Below are 18,784 nucleotides of genomic sequence, written 5' to 3' on the forward strand. Positions count from 1 at the left end.
CCGGATAATCTGGCATCCGTGGTTGTGCGCGGTGCGCGCAGGTGATGTGTGCGCGCGCATGCGCAGTAGTGAGCGTCAGTCTCATCAGGACCAGAAAGCCTGAGCATCAGTGCGGCGGAAATCCTTCTTTGGTTTAAATATTAATTATATAAATAATAAGAGGAATAATAATATGATGTTTGCGTGAACATTCAGCGGAAGTGATCAGGTTTAGAAGCCGGATGTCTGTTTGGCTCAGTGACCAGAGCTCGAGATTATTGCGGACTAATCGGAGAGCTCGCTGTTGTTGTTGTCGTTGTTGTTGTTGTTTAACCTCTTCCTGTCCCACGGCTCACGACGGGGGTTTCAGGCGCGCGGCCGCCCGGTGGGATGCGCCTCGGCCTCGGTGTGCTGTCCTATCCGCTCCCCGTGCTGATGGCGGCGCTGTACCGGGGCCCGCACTCCACCTCTCCCCGAACACACCTGGCGCTCAAGGACGTCCGGGAGGTTCAGGAGGAGACCACGCTGGATGAGAAGCTCTTCTTACTGGCCTGCGAGAAGGGTATCTCTCTCTCTCTCTCTCTCTCTCTCACACACACACACACACACACACACACACACACACCTGTCTGACTATCCTTGTGAGAACCCCTCTCTCTCTCTCTCTCTCTCACACACACACACACACACACACACACACACACACACACACACACACACACCTGTCTGACTATCCTTGTGAGAACCCCTCTCTCTCTCTCTCTCTCTCACACACACACACACACACACACACACACACACACACACACACACACACCTGTCTGACTATCCTTGTGAGAACCCCTCTCTCTCTCTCTCTCTCTCTCTCACACACACACACACACACACACACACACACACACACACACACACACCTGTCTGACTATCCTTGTGAGAACCCCTCTCTCTCTCACACACACACACACACACACACACACACACACACACCTGTCTGACTATCCTTGTGAGAACCCTCTCTCTCTCTCTCTCTCTCTCTCTCTCTCTCTCTCTCTCTCTCTCACACACACACACACACACACACACACACACACACACACACACCTGTCTAACTATCCTTGTGAGAACCCCCCCCTCTCTCTCACACACACACACACACACACACACACACACATACACCTGTCTGACTATCCTTGTGAGAACCCCTCTCTCTCTCTCTCTCTCTCTCACACACACACACACACACACACACACACACACACACACACACCTGTCTAACTATCCTTGTGAGAACCCCCCCCTCTCTCTCTCTCACACACACACACACACACACACACACACACACACACCTGTCTAACTATCCTTGTGAGAACCCCTCTCTCTCTCTCACACACACACACACACACACACACACACACACACACACCTGTCTAACTATCCTTGTGAGAACCCCCCCCCTCTCTCTCTCTCACACACACACACACACACACACACACACACACACACACACACACACACACCTGTCTGACTATCCTTGTGAGAACCCCCCCCTCTCTCTCTCACACACACACACACACACACACACACACACACACACACACACACACACACACCTGTCTAACTATCCTTGTGAGAACCTCTCTCTCTCTCTCTCTCTCTCTCTCTCTCACACACACACACACACACACACACACACAAACATCTGTCTTACTATCCTTGTGAGCTCTCTCTCTCTCTTTCACTCACACACACACACACACACACACACAAACATCTGTCTTTCTATCCTTGTGAGCTCTCTCTCTCTCACTCACACTCTCACACACAAACATCTGTCTTACTATCCTCGTGAGCTCTCTCTCTCTCACTCACACTCTCACACACAAACATCTGTCTTTCTATCCTTGTGAGCTCTCTCTCTCTCACTCACACTCTCACACACAAACATCTGTCTTTCTATCCTTGTGAGCTCTCTCTCTCTCACTCACACTCTCACACACAAACATCTGTCTTACTATCCTTGTGAGCTCTCTCTCTGTCTCTTTCTCTCACACTCACACATCTGTCTTACTATGCTTGTAGCTCTCTCTCTCTTTCTCTCTGTCTTTCTCTCTTTCACACACACACACACACACACACACACACACACACACACACACACACACATCTGTCTTACTATCCTTGTGAGATCTCTCTCTGTCTCTCTCTCTCACTCACACTCACACACAAACATCTGTCTTACTATCCTTGTGAGCTTTCTCTCTCTCTCTGTCTCTCTCTCTCACTCACACACACACAAACATCTGTCTTACTCTTTCACTCACACACACACACACACACACACACAAACATCTGTCTTACTATCCTTGTGAGCTCTCTCTCTCTCACTCACTCACTCACTCACTCACTCACTCACTCACTCACTCACTCACTCACTCACTCACTCACTCACTCACACGCTGGCTATAGACGAGGACTGTGTTGCTGAGTGCGCAGGTTTATTTAGAGTGCTGTCCTGCAATAGTTGTTATTGTTCAGTGTCTAAGTGGAATTGTATTATTATTATTGTTATTGTTGTTTTTGTTTTTCCTTACTATTTTTATTTTTTGGGTGCCATTGTGGTGTAGTGATTAGCACTGTCTGTCGCCTCACAGCAGGAAGGTCTGGGTTCAAGCCCAGTGTCCGACGGGGGCCTTTCTGTGTGGAGTTTGCATGTTCTCCCCGTGTCTGTGTGGATTTCTTCCGGGTGCTCCGGTGGTTAGGTTAACATGGGGCATCCATGGCCTGAGGTTGAGCTGAAGTGCCCTTGAGCAAAGCACCTAACCCCCAACTGCTTCCCGGCAGTTGCTGTAGTATAGCTGCCCACTGCTCTGGGTATGTGTGTGTGTTCATTGCTCACTTGTGTGTTTACTGCTTCAGTTGGGTTAAATGCAGATGGGTTAAATTTCACTGTGCTTAATTCTGTGCTTGAGTGTACCTGTGACAAATAAAGGCTTCTTTTTGGCTTCTTGGCTTTTTTAAAAAACAATTCCTGGTTGGAAATAAAGAGTGTTAATGCCATGCTTTCCAGAAGAATACAGGGTTAAAATCACCATGTTGGTGCAGTTGAGTGTCTGGATTTTTTCCCAAAAGTGTCAAGTTTCCAGTTGAATTATATTCATGGTGTTATCAGTTAGGTTTAACCAAAAAACCTAATCCAGATCCTGTAAATCAGGTCAAAACCCCTATTTAAAAACTTACACTAGACACCCATGGTTTTTTTCGTCTCCTGTCTACTGTACATCTTCATGCTAATACAACCACGTAATGTCGATTGTGCTTCCAACCTGATGTTACATTGTGCAGATGAGAGTTAGATGTCTTCCTTACCATATAAAGGAACGCGAACTCTGGCTCAGGGAAGAATATCTCTCCTTTAAATATGTGTTTGTTTATGCTAACATAGCCTCTGGACTCTTGCATGGCATTTTTATGACTACACGTAATACAGTTGTTTATGACTCGGTAAAAAATTAATAGTTCAATCAGAGAAGTGTTGGTGTGTGTGTGTGTGTGTTTGTGATGAAGGTGATTACTACATGGTGAAGAAGCTGCTGGAGGAAAAACGCCATGGCGAGCTGAACATCAACTGTGTGGACGTGTTGGGGAGGGGTGCCATCACCATCACCATCGAGAACGAGAACTTGGACATCCTGCAGCTGCTCCTGGAGCACGGCTGCCAGGTAAGTCATTTGTTTTCATGTAATTGTAGTTTATTTTGTGAAATAAGATACAGTTGAGGGTGAAAGCTTGCCTCTCCAGTGCTTTTTGAATGGAACAAAAGGAAAATGTCACTCAAAATGTCAAAAAAGTACTTTGCTGCAAAGTTGTTGTTGGCAATGACTGCTTGGCGATGACTACAGGAAGAAATCATTAGCTTTTTGCAGCATTATGGTTCAGTTTTGACCCTTTCCTCTTGGCAAATAGTCTTTGATTCCTTAAGGTTATGAGGATCCCTCTGATGGACTCGCAATTTCATAAATTTTCAATACGATGTAATCAAATCAGGATATTGTCTTGGCTATGTAAGTCCTTTTTGAGTTACGGTATCGTGGCTGTATGTTTGGGATTGTTATCTTGTTGAAACATCCATCTTCTCCCTAGATTCAGTTCCTTGGTTGATGAGAGTAGATTCTCCTCTAATATACACCAATCAGGCTTAACATTAAAACCACTGATGGGTGAAGAATTGAATAACATTGATTATCTCATTACAGTGGCTCCTATCAAGGGGTGGGATAAGTTAGGCAGCAAAGGATCAGTCAATTCTTGAAGTTGATGTGTTGGAAGCAGGAAAAATGGGCAAGCGTAAGGATCTGAGCGACTTTGACAAGGGCCAAATTGTGATGGCTAGATGACTGAGTCTAAGCATCTCCAAAATAGCACATCTCGTGGGATGTTCCCAGGATGCAGTGGTGAGTACTGAACAAAAGTGGTCCAAAGAGCCAAAGGACAACCAATGAACCGAAAAAAGAGTCATGGGCACCCAAGGCTCATTGATGTACATGGGGTGCTAAGGCGAGCCCGTCTGGTCAATACCCACAGAAGAGCTACTATAGCACAAATTGCTGAAAAAGTTTTTGCTGGCTCTGTGGGTTTCCTCGGGGTGCCCCGGTTTCCCCCACAGTTCAAAGGCATGTAGATTAGGTAAAATACCCAGCCACTGGGGTTGTACAAGACAGTGCATACTTATATGCTGGTCCCAAGCCTGGATAGATTGGGGAGGGTTGCTTCAGGAATGGCATCTGGTGTAAAACCTACAGTATGCCAAATGAAGGCCCAGTGTGAGATTAGCGTGAGATAAACTGGTTATTAACCTTCTGAAAATAAAAGTATTTATTTGTTGTTGGCTATGATTGAAAGGTGTTAGATCATACTTATACTTACTTAACCTCTTCGCTCCCACTGGAGCATAAGGTCTCCACAAGATCCCTCCATCCAGCACGGTCTTTTGCCTTGGTCTCAGCCTCACTCCAAGTGATCCCAATTTGCTTAAGTTCTGCTTCAGCTGTGCTTTGCCAGGTGTTTCTTGGCTTGCCCCTTGGTCAATCTCCGAGGTTATCTGTTGGGATTTGGTATCTTGTGTTAATTTCTGTAACAGATTTTGTTTTACAGGGTGAGCATGTTAGCCTCACACCCAACCCCCAACCTGGGGGCCTTTCATCTGGTTCCTACCCTTTGACCTATCTGACTTGGTTAGACCTGCCAGGAGCTTCTGTTCTCGTCAGCATAGCTCTCAGGGTTATGGTAACACACAAGCTTCTCTACCACGACAAGTCGACAATCCATTAGAGAAGGTCAGATCATACAGTGCACCGCAACTTGCTGTGTATGGGGCTGACTACCTGCAGACTGGTCAGAATGCCCATGCTGACCTCTGTCCACCACCGGAAAGCACCTACAATGGTGAGCATCAAAACCGGACTATGAAGCAATGGAAGAAGGTGGCCTGATCCAATGAATCATGTTTTCTTTTACATGATGTGGATGGCTGGGTTTGTGCGTATCACTTACCTGGGGAAGAAATGGCACCAGGATGCACTTCAGATAAAGGAAAGCTGGCCATGAAAGGGTGTACTTGGTCTGTAACAATGCATCAAAACCGGACTATGAAGCAATGGAAGAAGGTGGCCTGATCCAATGAATCTTGTTTTCTTTTACATGATGTGGATGGCTGGGTGTGTGCATATCACTTACCTGGGGAAGAAATGGCACCAGGATGCACTTCAGGTAAAGGAAAGCTGGCTGAGACAGTGTGATGCTCTGGACAATGGTCTGCTGGGAAACCTTGGATCCTGGCATTCATGTGGATGTTACTTTAACATGTACCACCAACCTAAACATTGTTACAGAGCAAGTACACCCTTTCATGGCAACAGTATTCCCTAATAACAGTGGCCTTTATCCTGCGACATTGCAAAAATTGTTCAGGAATGGTTTGAGGAACATGACAAAGAACCCATTCAAGGTGTTGACTTGGCCTCCAAATTCCTCAGATCTCAATCCGATTGAGCATCTGTGGGACATGCTGGACAAACAAGTCTGATGGGGCATGCTGGACAAACAAGGAGGAGCCACCTCACAACTTACAGAACTTTTAAAGGATCTGCTGGTAATGTCTTGATGCCAGATACCTCAGTACACCTTCAGAGATCTTGTAGAGTCCATCATGCCTCAGTGAGTCGGAGCTGTTTTGGCAGCAAAAGGGGGACCTACACGATATTAGGTAGGTGGCTTGATGGTGCTCCCACCACCATGCTTTATTGTGGGTATGGTGGTGTTCTTAAAGTTACACATGCAACCCTTCTTTCTCCAAAACAAGGTGAGCTGAACTATTGACAAAGAGTTCTGTTTATGTTTCATCTGACCAGAGTATATTACATTACAAAGGTTTAGCAGATGCTCTTATCCAGAGCAATATACAACATACCCATGGCAGCCTGCGGAGCAGTTGGGGGTTAGGTGCCTTGCTCAAGGGTACTTCAGCCATTCCTGCTGGTCCAGGGAATTGAACCAGCAACCTTTTAGTCCCAAAGCTGCTTCTCTAAACATTAGGTCATGGCTTCCCCTAGAGATACATAACCAAGTATTAATGTTCCAAAAGAGTTCTGATTTGTTTAAATGCTTTTAGACATGCATCTTTATGCTTCGTTTTTAGTAGAGGAGTTTTGTGTGAGGTGCAGGAACTGAGATGATCGCAGTGCAGTTCATTGCTTTTTGTTCTCTGTGAAACTGTTGTTCTTACTGCTTTCAGGTCATCCTGCAACTCTTTTCCAGTGACTTTTGGCATCTGTTTTTCTTCTCGTTAGTTTGAGAGTGTGTTGTAAAATCTTGCAAGGCACCTATCTGGGGATGATTAGTTGTGGTTCTATGAACTTTCCACCTGCATATTATTGAACCAGTTGTATTAACAGGGATAGTTTAAAGTCTTAGCTCTGGCTCCATGGATATTTCTATTCAAATGTTGTTTCATAATGTTGTCTTAGTGGTCATTTCTTTCTTAATACTTGGTTATATGTCCCTTCACCTTAATGACCAAACCTGTCAGGTAAGGAGTACCTTGAGTCATTTCCTATCAATTTTAGTCCATGTCTCCTCTGACTTGTAGCAAATCCTCTAGCGGTGTTTCACATACTGTCTCAAATAATCCCACAGGTTTCCTGTAAGGTTGAAATGCAGTGATTCTACAGGCCAGTCAAAATAGTAGGCTTTTAAAAAAAACATCGTCATCCTGGAACATTACGTGTCTGGTCTGTGTTCTACAAAGAGTAGGCAAACTTTGGCACTCGACATCTCATGGTAAAATCCTGATATAGAACAGAAAGGCTGTGCTCTTGTAGCTCATCCGTCTGCTGCTATTTTACAACTGAAAGCATGTTTAATAAATATTGCTATTTATTTCAGTTTGTTTTAGTTACATTTTATTTTATGGCATGTTTAATAGTAGACATTGTCACAGAGCAGCTTTACAGAAATCCAGATGTAGATCTGGATCCATAAAGAGAAGACCATAGATGAAGAAACCTTGAGAGGATGTAATAGGGTTAGAATAGTGTTATACATTATTGTAAAAGGATAGTGAAAAGACAAAAAGTATGAAATGCATTGTAAATATGCAAATATTGTTGTTAGTACTGCTGAAATTAACATATGACTAAGATTATAATCAAGGCATGAGTGGCATGGAAAAACTATTAAATCATGATGTGCATTGTGATATGCATTAAAATGAAATTTTAATGGTGTTTAACCATCTACAAAGATGAAATGTTTACTGGTAGGCATGTAACAATATTTGTTCTATCCATATTCACTGGATATGAGCAATCGCACGCTCTGATTGGCTACTCTACTACAACCCCGATTCCAAAAAAGTTGGGACAAAGTACAAATTGTAAATAAAAACGGAATGCAATAATTTACAAATCTCAAAAACTGATATTGTATTCATAATAGAACATAGACAACATATCAAATGTCGAAAGTGAGACATTTTGAAATTTAATGCCAAATATTGGCTCATTTGAAATTTCATGACAGCAACACATCTCAAAAAAGTTGGGACAGGGGCAATAAGAGGCTGGAAAAGTTAAAGGTACAAAAAAGGAACAGTTGGAGGACCAAATTGCAACTCAGCAGGTCAACTGGCAATAGGTTATTAACATGACTGGGTATAAAAAGAGCATCTTGGAGTGGCAGCGGCTCTCAGAAGTAAAGATTGGAAGAGGATCACCAATCCCCCTAATCCTGCACCGACAAATAGTGGAGCAATATCAGAAAGGAGTTCGACAGTGTAAAATTGCAAAGAGTTTGAACATATCGTCATCTTCAGTGCATAATATCATTAAAAGATTCAGAGAATCTGGAAGAATCTCTGTGCGTAAGGGTCAAGGCCGGAAAACCATACTGGGTGCCCGTGATCTTCGGGCCCTTAGACGGCACTGCATCACATACAGGCATGCTTCTGTATTGGAAATCACAAAATGGGCTCAGGAATATTTCCAGAGAACATTATCTGTGAACACAATTCACCGTGCCATCCGCCGTTGCCAGCTAAAACTCTATAGTTCAAAGAAGAAGCCGTATCTAAACATGATCCAGAAGCGCAGACGTCTTCTCTGGGCCAAGGCTCATTTAAAATGGACTGTGGCAAAGTGGAAAACTCTTCTGTGGTCAAACGAATCAAAATGTGAAGTTCTTTATGGAAATCAGGGACACCGTGTCATTCGGACTAAAGAGGAGAAGGACGACCCAAGTTGTTATCAGCGCTCAATTCAAAAGCCTGCATCTCTGATGGTATGGGGTTGCATTAGTGCGTGTGGCATGGGCAGCTTACACATCTGGAAAGACACCATCAATGCTGAAAAGTATATCCAGGCTCTAGAGCAACATATGCTCCCATCCAGACGACGTCTCTTTCAGGGAAGACCTTGCATTTTCCAACATGACAATGCCAAACCACATACTGCATCAATTACAGCATCATGGCTGTGTAGAAGAAGGGTCCGGGTACTGAACTGGCCAGCCTGCAGTCCAGATCTTTCACCCATAGAAAACATTTGGCGCATCATAAAACGGAAGATACAACAAAAAAGACCGAAGACAGTTGAGCAACTCGAATCCTACATTAGACAAAAATGGGTTAACATTCCTGTCCCTAAACTTGGGCAACTTGTCTCCTCAGTCCCCAGACGTTTACAGACTGTTGTAAAGAGAAAAGGGGATGTCTCACAGTGGTAAACATGGCCTTGTCCCAACTTTTTTGAGATGTGTTGTTGTCAGGAAATTTAAAATCATCTAATTTTTCTCTTTAAATTATACATTTTCTCAGTTTAAACATTTGATATGTCACCTATGTTCTATTCTGAATAAAATATGGAATTTTGAATCTTCCACATCATTGCATTCCGTTTTTATTTACAGTTTGTACCTTTGTCCCAACTTTTTTGGAATCGGGGTTGTACTAGGCTATCAGCTCTTATACCATTAGTAGAGAAAAACAAAATGGCGGAGCATGTTGCTGAACCAACTGAGGGCAAAATAAAAACTCGACTTGAAAACAAACCCCCAAAAATTGTTATTAAGTATTTATAAGAAACAGAAATAGCTAAAGGAATACAGTATCCCCAATATCTCCTGTTCCACATTCCAGCCCAGTTGATGGCGGTAATGCACCTTTAAGTTGGTTAAAAAACCCTAAAGATGAAGAAACCCCCCCAAAAAAAGAAAAGCAATAAAATATAGAATGAAAGTATTTAATGGTAAGAACGTCTCCTTTTTATTTTTTCAAGAATTATTATTAATCGGTGATACATACATCTTCCAATGCACAAACACATCATCAGTCTTGTATCCTGGCTTCATTGGGTGTTTCGGGTCTTACAACAGACACCCTCAGCCAGGTGACCCAACCGGGGTTGATCAAGCCCCGGTCTGTGTCCAAGTGGCATACTACGACCCCCACTTGTCGCCCCTCTTCAGCCAGAGCCATCTGGATGCCTTTCCTGCCGCCTCCACGTTATTCTTAATGGCCCTTCTCCTGCTTTGACTCATGATCCCCAGGATTCCATAGGCCTTGTTGAGGGAATTGCCTGCAAACCCTCGACAGCCCACCTCCACTGGCATGCACCTGGTCCTCCACCTGTTCCTGTGGCAGTCCTCCACAAGCTCCTGATATTTTGCCCTCTTCCTCTCCTGTGCCTACTCCATTCTCTTTTCCCAGGGCACGGTCAGCTCCAAGAGGATCAGCTGTCTCGTGGCATTTGACACCAAGATGATGTCTGGTCTCAGTGTGGTCTGGGTGATATGAGCTGGACTCTTCAGCTGCCTTTCTATGTCAACTGACATCACCCAGTCCCGTGCTGTGGAAAGCAGACCTCCTAGGCAGTTCTTGGGTCTATTCTTTAGCTGCTCTCCTGCCTTCATGAACTGGATAGTTCTGGCTGTGGTGTTGGTACGCCTGCCATCACTGATCCCCTTGCTGATTGCCTCGGCAATGGATTTGAGGACCTGGTCATGTCTCCAACGATAGCAACCTTCTCCCAGTGCCTTGGTGCAGCTGCTTAGGATGTGCTCAAGGGTCCCAGTTTTAGAGCAAAGTGGACAAGCTGGTGTTTCAACCTTGCCCCATTTGAACAGGTTGGAAGGGCTGGGGAGGACATCGTAAACCCCCTGGATCAGAAACTTGATCCTCTGGGTGTTCCACTTCCAGATGTCCTGCCAGGTGACATTCCGCTCCATCACCTGTTCCCACCTCATCCAGGCACCCTGCTGTCTCATTGCCACGGCACTAGATGTTTTTTCTTCCTCCACTGCAGAGCGCACCTCTTCCTGAACCAACATTCGCCTCTCTTTCTCACTGGCGGTGTTAAATTGGGTCAATGGAAAACATCCACGCTCCCAAAAAGGACCTTCCGCTGTAGGCGAGCTTCTGCCTGCTGCACTGCCTCACCTGCCTTCCACTTCCTCCTTGTCTTTACAACAATCCCTGTCCTGGTTACTTTGCTGTCTCCTGATCTGGTGTACTGCAGATGTTCTCTTGCTCGAGCCACGATGAACTCCTCCCTGATTGAGCTGAGAGGGAGCCTGACCTTACTGGTGTTCCGGTACAGAGCAATGCTGCACAGGCTACGTGGCAAACCTAGCCACCTGCGGAGATAGCTGCTCACCTTGCGCTCAAATCCCTCTACTGCAGTCATAGGTACCTTATAGATGAGCAAGGGGCAGAGGATTCTTAGGAGGATCCTGTGGGTGCAATTGGTCTTAAGTGATCAGTCTCATTAAATCAGTCTCATTAAATCAGTCTCATTAATAATACCATTAATTTTGGTGTTTAATAATAAATTACCAAACAGCTAAATTATGGTATATTCCAAATTATTATGATCACTATTGATGCAGCAATAATGTATTACTTACCATATTACATAGACACTACAGCCAATAGCATTCATATACACTTGGGTGAAGGCAATTTGGAGTTCTTTGAGATTGTGTGACTTCAAGGGTACAGTAGCAAAAACAGACCAGCACAGTTTAACAGAATAATTAAATTTATTATAACAACGATACTAAGTGGGTAATAGCAGTTGAATACATTCAGTATGGTCAGCAGCAATACATAGACAAGGCACACACAGTGAGGTAGTGAGCGTGTGTGTATGTGTGTGTGTGAGCGTGTGTCTGTGTGTGTGGGGAGGCGAGGGAAGAGATAGAGAGAGAGATGTTTTCTCCTTGCTGCCAAGTGAGCGACTGAGCTCTTAGGGCGTGTCCCGTGCACGGCTGCGCAGTGTGAGAAGAGAGGAGTGCAAGGCAGAGAGGAGGAGAGAGAGAGTTTGAGCATGCGCGCAGGAGGTGCGCGGTAAATAAATCAGAGATTGGAATGTTATCTAAGGTGTTGGGGGGAAGGGAAATCACCTCGTGGTTTTCTTGAGACAAAGGAATTTGTCGTGGTTGCTAATTCCACTACCTTATAACATTACCAAATCCACTGAAATCTTGATGAGGTCAAAGTGTGTGTAATAATGAAATTAAGGGGTGTTAAAGAAGATAGAGAAGAGCATGCAACAACCTATCTATTAAAACAATGGAGAGAGAACAATGTAGAACAACAATGATCAACTCAACACTCTAAGTGTCTACAGTATGCACAATTAAACAGTTTCTGAGTTTAAATTCACACTACTTCATAAAGCTAATTCCTAAGACTAGTTTGCCCAAATGCCAGCCTTACTTCCAGTATCTTGCTCCTATGCAAGATTGCAGAGATGTCCCAAAGTTTCGCAGAGTTTCGGGTGCTCGCGGAGGCTCACAGAAGTCTCGTGGGTCGCTTCTGTGAAGGCACAGAGAATTCCTTGACCCGAAGCTTCATCGTTCATGAGGAAAAGTCTCTGACCGATAATGTGCACAGTGATTAAGTCAGAAGGAATCCGGTCGCTTCTAACTTTTAATTAACTGCTTGGGCTGCAGTCGTAACGTTACTTATAATAAACAAATAAACCGGTTGTAACTCAATTGAGTGAGACGACGCAACTTAGGTACTCTTTACTGTGGCCAGTGGTATATACGAAAGCGCGCTGAGCCTTCTTTCTTGCAAGGCAGACGTCGTGATTTCGGATGGTCCAATGAACGGGGGGTATCTCTATATGTCTGTATGATGTGAAGATCCACAGAGAGAGAGAGTGAGTTGGGGGTGACCGGGTCACTTATAGAGTCGGTGACGTGACGTGACGTAGGTGATCATGGATGCCGTGACGTAGGTCATCGCGGAAGTTAGTTGATGGGATTTGTAGTTCTAGACGGGGACTGTGGCTGTCCCTACAATCCCGTGCTGGTAGACCCATGCCTTGAATCACCCAGGGAGACCAGACTTGTCTACCACCTTCAACCATCCCTCCAGTTCAGCGTTGGTTGCCTTGATGGAATCTGTATCCTTCAGGCTACAGTTGAAGACTTCCCTGAGGCTTTTCACTGGTTTTTCCATAACTGATGGAATTTGGTCTTCTCCCAGCCTGAAGCGGAATCTATCCATGACCTTCCCTTTTTTCAGGACCAAAGAATGGGATTTGGTGGGTTTGAAGCTCATGCAGGCCCAAGACATGAGCTTCGCCAACCCCTGAAGGATCCACCTGGCTCTGGGCATGGCTGTTGTGGTTACCATGATGTCGTCCATGAAGGCTCTTATGGGTGGCTGTCTCATGCCTGACTTGCTGAGAGGGCCTCGACGCTCTGGTTCCGCTGACTTGACCAGCATGTTCATTGCTAAGGCGAACAGGGTCACTGAGATGGTGCAGCCAGTGATTCCCCACTTCAAGCTGGTGCCAGTCAGATGTTGTAAGACCAGCAGATACACTCAGGCTGAACTTTCTGTAGTAGTCCAAGATTAAATATTGCACCTTCTGTGGAACGTGGTGCTTGTCAAGTGCCACTCCTATCAGTTTATGCGGTATTTAACCATAGGCGTTGGTGAGATCCAGCCACAGTACCACCAGGTCCCCTCTGCCCTCTCTCGCCTCCCTGATGAGCTAAGTCACCACACCTGTGTGCTCTAGGAAGCCCGCAACACCTGGTATGCCTCCCTTCTGTACGGAGGTGTCAATGTAATTGTTGTTCAACAGGAAGTTGGTGAGTCTCTTGGCCAGCACGCTGAAGAAAATCTTGCTCTCTACACTGAGCAGAGAGATGATCCGAAACTGATCAACTTTCTCAGATGTCTCCTCTTTCGGAATAAACACCCCCTCCGCATATCTCAATGACTGGGCGATCTTCCCTCTTCTCCAGATCACCTTCAAGGCCCTCCAAAGCCGGTGTAGTAGCTTTGGGCAGTTCTTGTAGACCTTGTAAGGCACTCTGCTTGGGCCTGGTGCAGAACTGGCTCTTGCTCTCCTCACCACTTCCTCCACTTCCTTTAAGCTGGGCTCCTTCATTGCATTTTTCACAAATTGGTCGTGTCATTTGGCCGGTTTGTTTACATTCTAAGCGGGAATTATTTTGTCAGACGTTTTGTATAAAGTTTTTATTTATCGAATTTGCAAAAAATAAAAATGCTTTCTTTCTCAAAATCCAGTGAATGTGGATAGAATAAAACAGTTATTCCACTCAATCTCGTTGTACATGGCTTATAGCCGCTATCAGCTCATGTACGACTCGATTTCATGGAATAACTGTTAAATAATGTGATGATAAATCACAATACAAATTTAAATATGATTATTATCAGGCCATGTAAACTCAGTTTTTCTGAGCTGTAACTGCTTTGTTTGCTATTGTATAGCATAAAATCACAGAAATTCATGTGACTTCACCCTAAGTGGAAGTAACACACTACACCACAAAAACAGATCTAAAATGTGAAAGAGCTGTTGTGTGATTGACTGAACAAATAGATTTAACTAGAATTCAGAGCTCTCTTTTTAAAGGCTGCTGAAAGATAGAGAAAAGAGAAACAAATGGAGGCAGTACAAATGTTCATAAAAGTTTATTAAGGAAATGACTATTTGTTATTAACTTTTTCATTTTTAATAAAAGGAATATTTCAGTTAATAGGCTATTATTCTATCCACATTCACTGGATATGAGCAATCATGTGCTCTGATTGGCAACTCGACTACTAGACTATCAGCTCATATACCATGGGTAGAGAAAACCAAAATGGCGGAGCATGTTGCTGAACCAACCGAGGATGAAATAAAAACTCTACTCGAAAACAAAACCCCAAAAATACAAAAAAAACAACAAAATATGGAATGAAAGTATTTGATGTTAAGAATGTATATATTTTTTAATTTTTCAAGAATTATTATTATCACATTTTTTCACAAATTACTCCTGTCATTCTAAGTGCAAATTATTTTGTTGGACATTTTGTATTAAGTTTTTATTTATTGAATTTGCAAAAAATAAAAATGCTGTGTTAACTTTTAATACTATTTTACTCCAACCTTTACAAATATGGGTAAATAATTATTGCTGGTTATTAAGGAAATGCAACAAAAAGTTTTGTTTAGTTTTTTTTTTAATTAAACAAAAGGGCTACTTGCATTGCTAAAGATTAGGAAAATAAATGTTGCTTATTTTTTTGGTAATAAAATTTTCTTCTTTTTTTTTTTTCAAAAAATATCATGGGAAAATTGAATCATGAACCCAATATCATGAATCAAATTGAATCGACTCATTAATTGGGTGAATTGTTACATGCCTAGTTACGGACAAAAATGAAACAATGGTAAAATTATATTCTAACATCTAATCAGTGACTTTGTTACTGTGAGTTGGTCAGTGATTCAAAAAGCACTGATCCTCCTTGCAATAGAGACTAGCTACAAGGAAATGCAACATGCTGAGACAAAGCAAACCTCAAATTAGCATGGCAGTGGAGCATTGTTTAGCCAAATAATAAGTAGTCATTTGCTTTACTTGTGGTCAACAATGTTATGTTCATCTCTGTGCTTCATAGCCATTATGTGTGAAAAATTTAGGAACATGCTAGGAGTGGCATCAATGTGCACTACACGAGTGGCTTGTGCAACCAAAGGGTTTCAGCATAGTCACGTCCCATCCACTGTACCATAGAGATCATCCTGACTGGCTGCATCACTGTATGGTATGGCAGTTGCTCCGCCCACAACTGCAAGGCAAGAAACTAAATTGCTGGGTTTCACGTGACGTCACATCTGTCTCATTAGTTATTCAAAACTTTAGCTGGTGGTCTACCAAAGCTCAGTTGACAAAGCATTTGTACGGAGAAGATGCATTGCTCGCATGAAAAATGCCTTAGGCTTGCATTGTTTTAGGTTGTTCAAATCAATCAAACCATGAAACTGATAAAAGTTTCTTCAGGGTTCCCCATGAACTAATAAAAAAGAGTGAACGAGCACAGGATTTCACATAAAGATGTGGAGAAAGGTGGCTTTTGAACCTCTCAGTGAAATCGAAGGGAGCCGAGTCGAAGCATGCTCGAGTTTGCAGTGATCACTTGGTGAAAGGTTTGTATTTCCCTTTCAGCTCTGGCCTTAGTGTTTTCCAAATACTTTTCTTGCTGTGTGTTGTTATTTTATGGTACTTTTTTTTGTCACGAAGCGCTAAAGTCCCCAACTGTTTCTTTGTTTACTCCTCACAAAGTCCATATGCATGAAGGTCGTGACAAAATTCTTCCCCAGCCGTACAGTTACAATGCGCCGTGATCACTTCTCCGTCTTGTTTAACTAAGATCCAGGTCTTTAAAGGGGTTTCTGATGATCTTTGTGAATGATTTAGCTGAGAGATAAGAGCCAACACAAGTGAGAATCAAGCAAACTGTTGTTTGTTTACATTTCAACTTGCACCGCTTCATTGTAAAGACATGAACAAAAAGCATAAAAAAGCATACTTACACTGGCAAAAACAATACAGGATTCATTGGGCAGTGACTTGATCCTGAGGTCCTTTACCCAGCCACATACAAAAAAGTTGTAAGCCTCAATACTCTTCCACGCTTTCATCTGTTTTGCGGTGTAGAAGGACGTCTGCAACACCAGATAGTTCGAGATGTCGGGGAACTCGACTGAAGGGTAGTTTTCGAGATTGTATGACAAATCCTTCTTTCCCAGACTGTAGGCGTCGATTCCATTGCACATAGCAATCCTATGAATATATCTAAAGCCAGCAGTGGCTTCTAGATTATGAGCATACTCTGATAAGTTATCGCTAGTTATTTGCACTACGGCAGCCGTTTAGACCACCAGCTATTTCATTTCCGGTAAAACCGCTAAGAAAGTCACGTGACTGAAACCCAGCAATTGACATCCAAAGAAGCAGTTCAAAACCCGGTAAGCATGCCCTCTGGTGACTTGGTGGGGAAGTGTTACATAGAGGTTGCTGTAAAGTTTATCAGGGGGATGTACAACCCCAATTCCAAAAAAGTTGGGATGCTGTGTAAACTGTAAATAAAAACAGAATATGATGATTTGCAAATCATAGAAACCCGATATTTCATTGAAAATAGTACAAAGCCAACATATCAAATGTTGAAACTGAGAAATTTTATTGTTTTGTGAAAAATATATGCTCATTTTGAATTTCCTTCTTTCAGCAAGACAATGCCAAACCACTTTCTGCACAGATTGAAACTATATGGCTCTGTAGTAAAAGAGTCCAGGTGCTAAACTGGTCTGCCTGCAGTCCAGACCTGTCTCCCATTTAAAACATTTGGCGTGTTATGAAGCACAAAATATGACAAAGGAGACACTGAACTGTTGAGCAACTGAAATTGTGTATCAGGCAAGAATGGGACAACATTTCTCTTTCCTCAGTTCCCAAACATTGTTGTTAAAAGTAGAGGTGATGCAACACAGTGGTAAACATGCCCCGTCCCAACTTTTCTGAAAGTGTTGCTGACATCAAATTCAAAATGAGCATATATTTTTCAAAAAACAATAAAATTTCTCAGTTTCAACATTTGATATGTTGTATTTGTACTATTTTCAATGAAATATAGGGTTTCCAAGATTTGAAGATTTTCATGTTCTGTTTTTATTTACAGTTTACACAGCGTCCTAACTTTTTTGGAATTTGTAGTTGTAGGTAATATTTTTTGCACGTCCCCTCAGTGATAAAAATCTTGCATCCACAGGTAATAAAATGATCACAGGAGAAGTGAGTATCTAGTGGGATGTGTTTTCTAAGAACCCAGATGTTTGCATCATGCGGTCATATGATCACTCTCCACTCTCCATAGCATCCAAGTCATTTGGAGAGGCGCTGGAGTAGAGAAGAGATGCTGGAACTTATTTCAGTTTGAGGTGAACCAAAGTTCCAGCAACAATTTGAAAACACAATGAAATAATGAAATAACGATGGCGTAGCTCACTCCAGTCCCGTTTAATCCAGAAGGAACGATCTAAAGTGGGCCACCTTGCTCGATAAATGTTGCAAGCTATGTACACTATATACAAGTTATATATAGAAGTTATATCCACCCTAGGAATACCGACCTACTTACCAGAAAGAATCCAAAACGGCGAGGAATTGACCGAGAAGAAGCGATTTTTGTTGAACTGCTCATTAAGGCTTAATTAGTCCATAACTTCATTAATAATTGTAAGGAAGCAAATCTGGGTAGAAGTTATATGCACCCTAGGTACCCCTACCTTCATGCCAGAAAGAATCAAAATCAGTGAAGAATTGAGGGAGAAGAAGCGATTTGTGTGGAAACTGCTCGTTAGGGATTGATTAATTACTCCATATCTTCATTATTAATTGCAATTATGCAAATTAGGGTAGAAGCCATATGCACCTCAAGCAGACCCACCTTCCTGCCAAAAAGAATAAAAATCAGTGAAGAATTGAGAGAGAAGAAGTGATTTTCGTGAAATGTGGATGACAGATGACAGACAACACATGATGGTATAAACTCATCACCTATCGGCCAGATGAGATAATAACAATAAAGTATATGAAGAAGCATCCATTTTTTTGTTTTGCAACTTTTTGGGAGAGGGATACTTACACACATGCTACAAAACTGAATACAGCAAGCAGCAGCAATCAAACATATTTTTTTTCCCAACATGAAGCAACATCTACATAGGAAATCATGGACGTGTGTATCCAGATGGGAGTAATCAGCCAAGCGCAGAAAGTGAGACAAATGGAGGACAATAAATACTCAGGACAATAAATACACGTCTTTCTTCAGTAAGTGCTTCAGTGGATCCGGGGCCGAGAGCAAGGTCTTTGGGACACTGGTCTTTCACAAAGCATTGTGCAAACACACACTCCAAAGTTCCAACTG

General features: G+C 43.0%; 1 protein-coding gene across 1 annotated transcript in view; it reads left to right on the top strand.

Annotated features, from left to right (window-relative positions):
* The first annotated feature begins 369 nt into the window (after positions 1–369).
* The window catches only part of trpc1 (transient receptor potential cation channel, subfamily C, member 1), a 130,770-nt gene continuing 112,355 nt past the window's right edge, over positions 370–18,784 (top strand). The window contains exons 1-2 of the mRNA XM_060922537.1: positions 370–541; positions 3,544–3,698. Coding sequence (XP_060778520.1) covers positions 370–541; positions 3,544–3,698 — 327 coding nt within the window. The remainder of the gene's footprint in view (positions 542–3,543; positions 3,699–18,784) is intronic.

This window comes from Neoarius graeffei, chromosome 5 (assembly GCF_027579695.1).
Source record: "Neoarius graeffei isolate fNeoGra1 chromosome 5, fNeoGra1.pri, whole genome shotgun sequence".
In the NCBI taxonomy this organism is placed as follows: domain Eukaryota; kingdom Metazoa; phylum Chordata; class Actinopteri; order Siluriformes; family Ariidae; genus Neoarius; species Neoarius graeffei.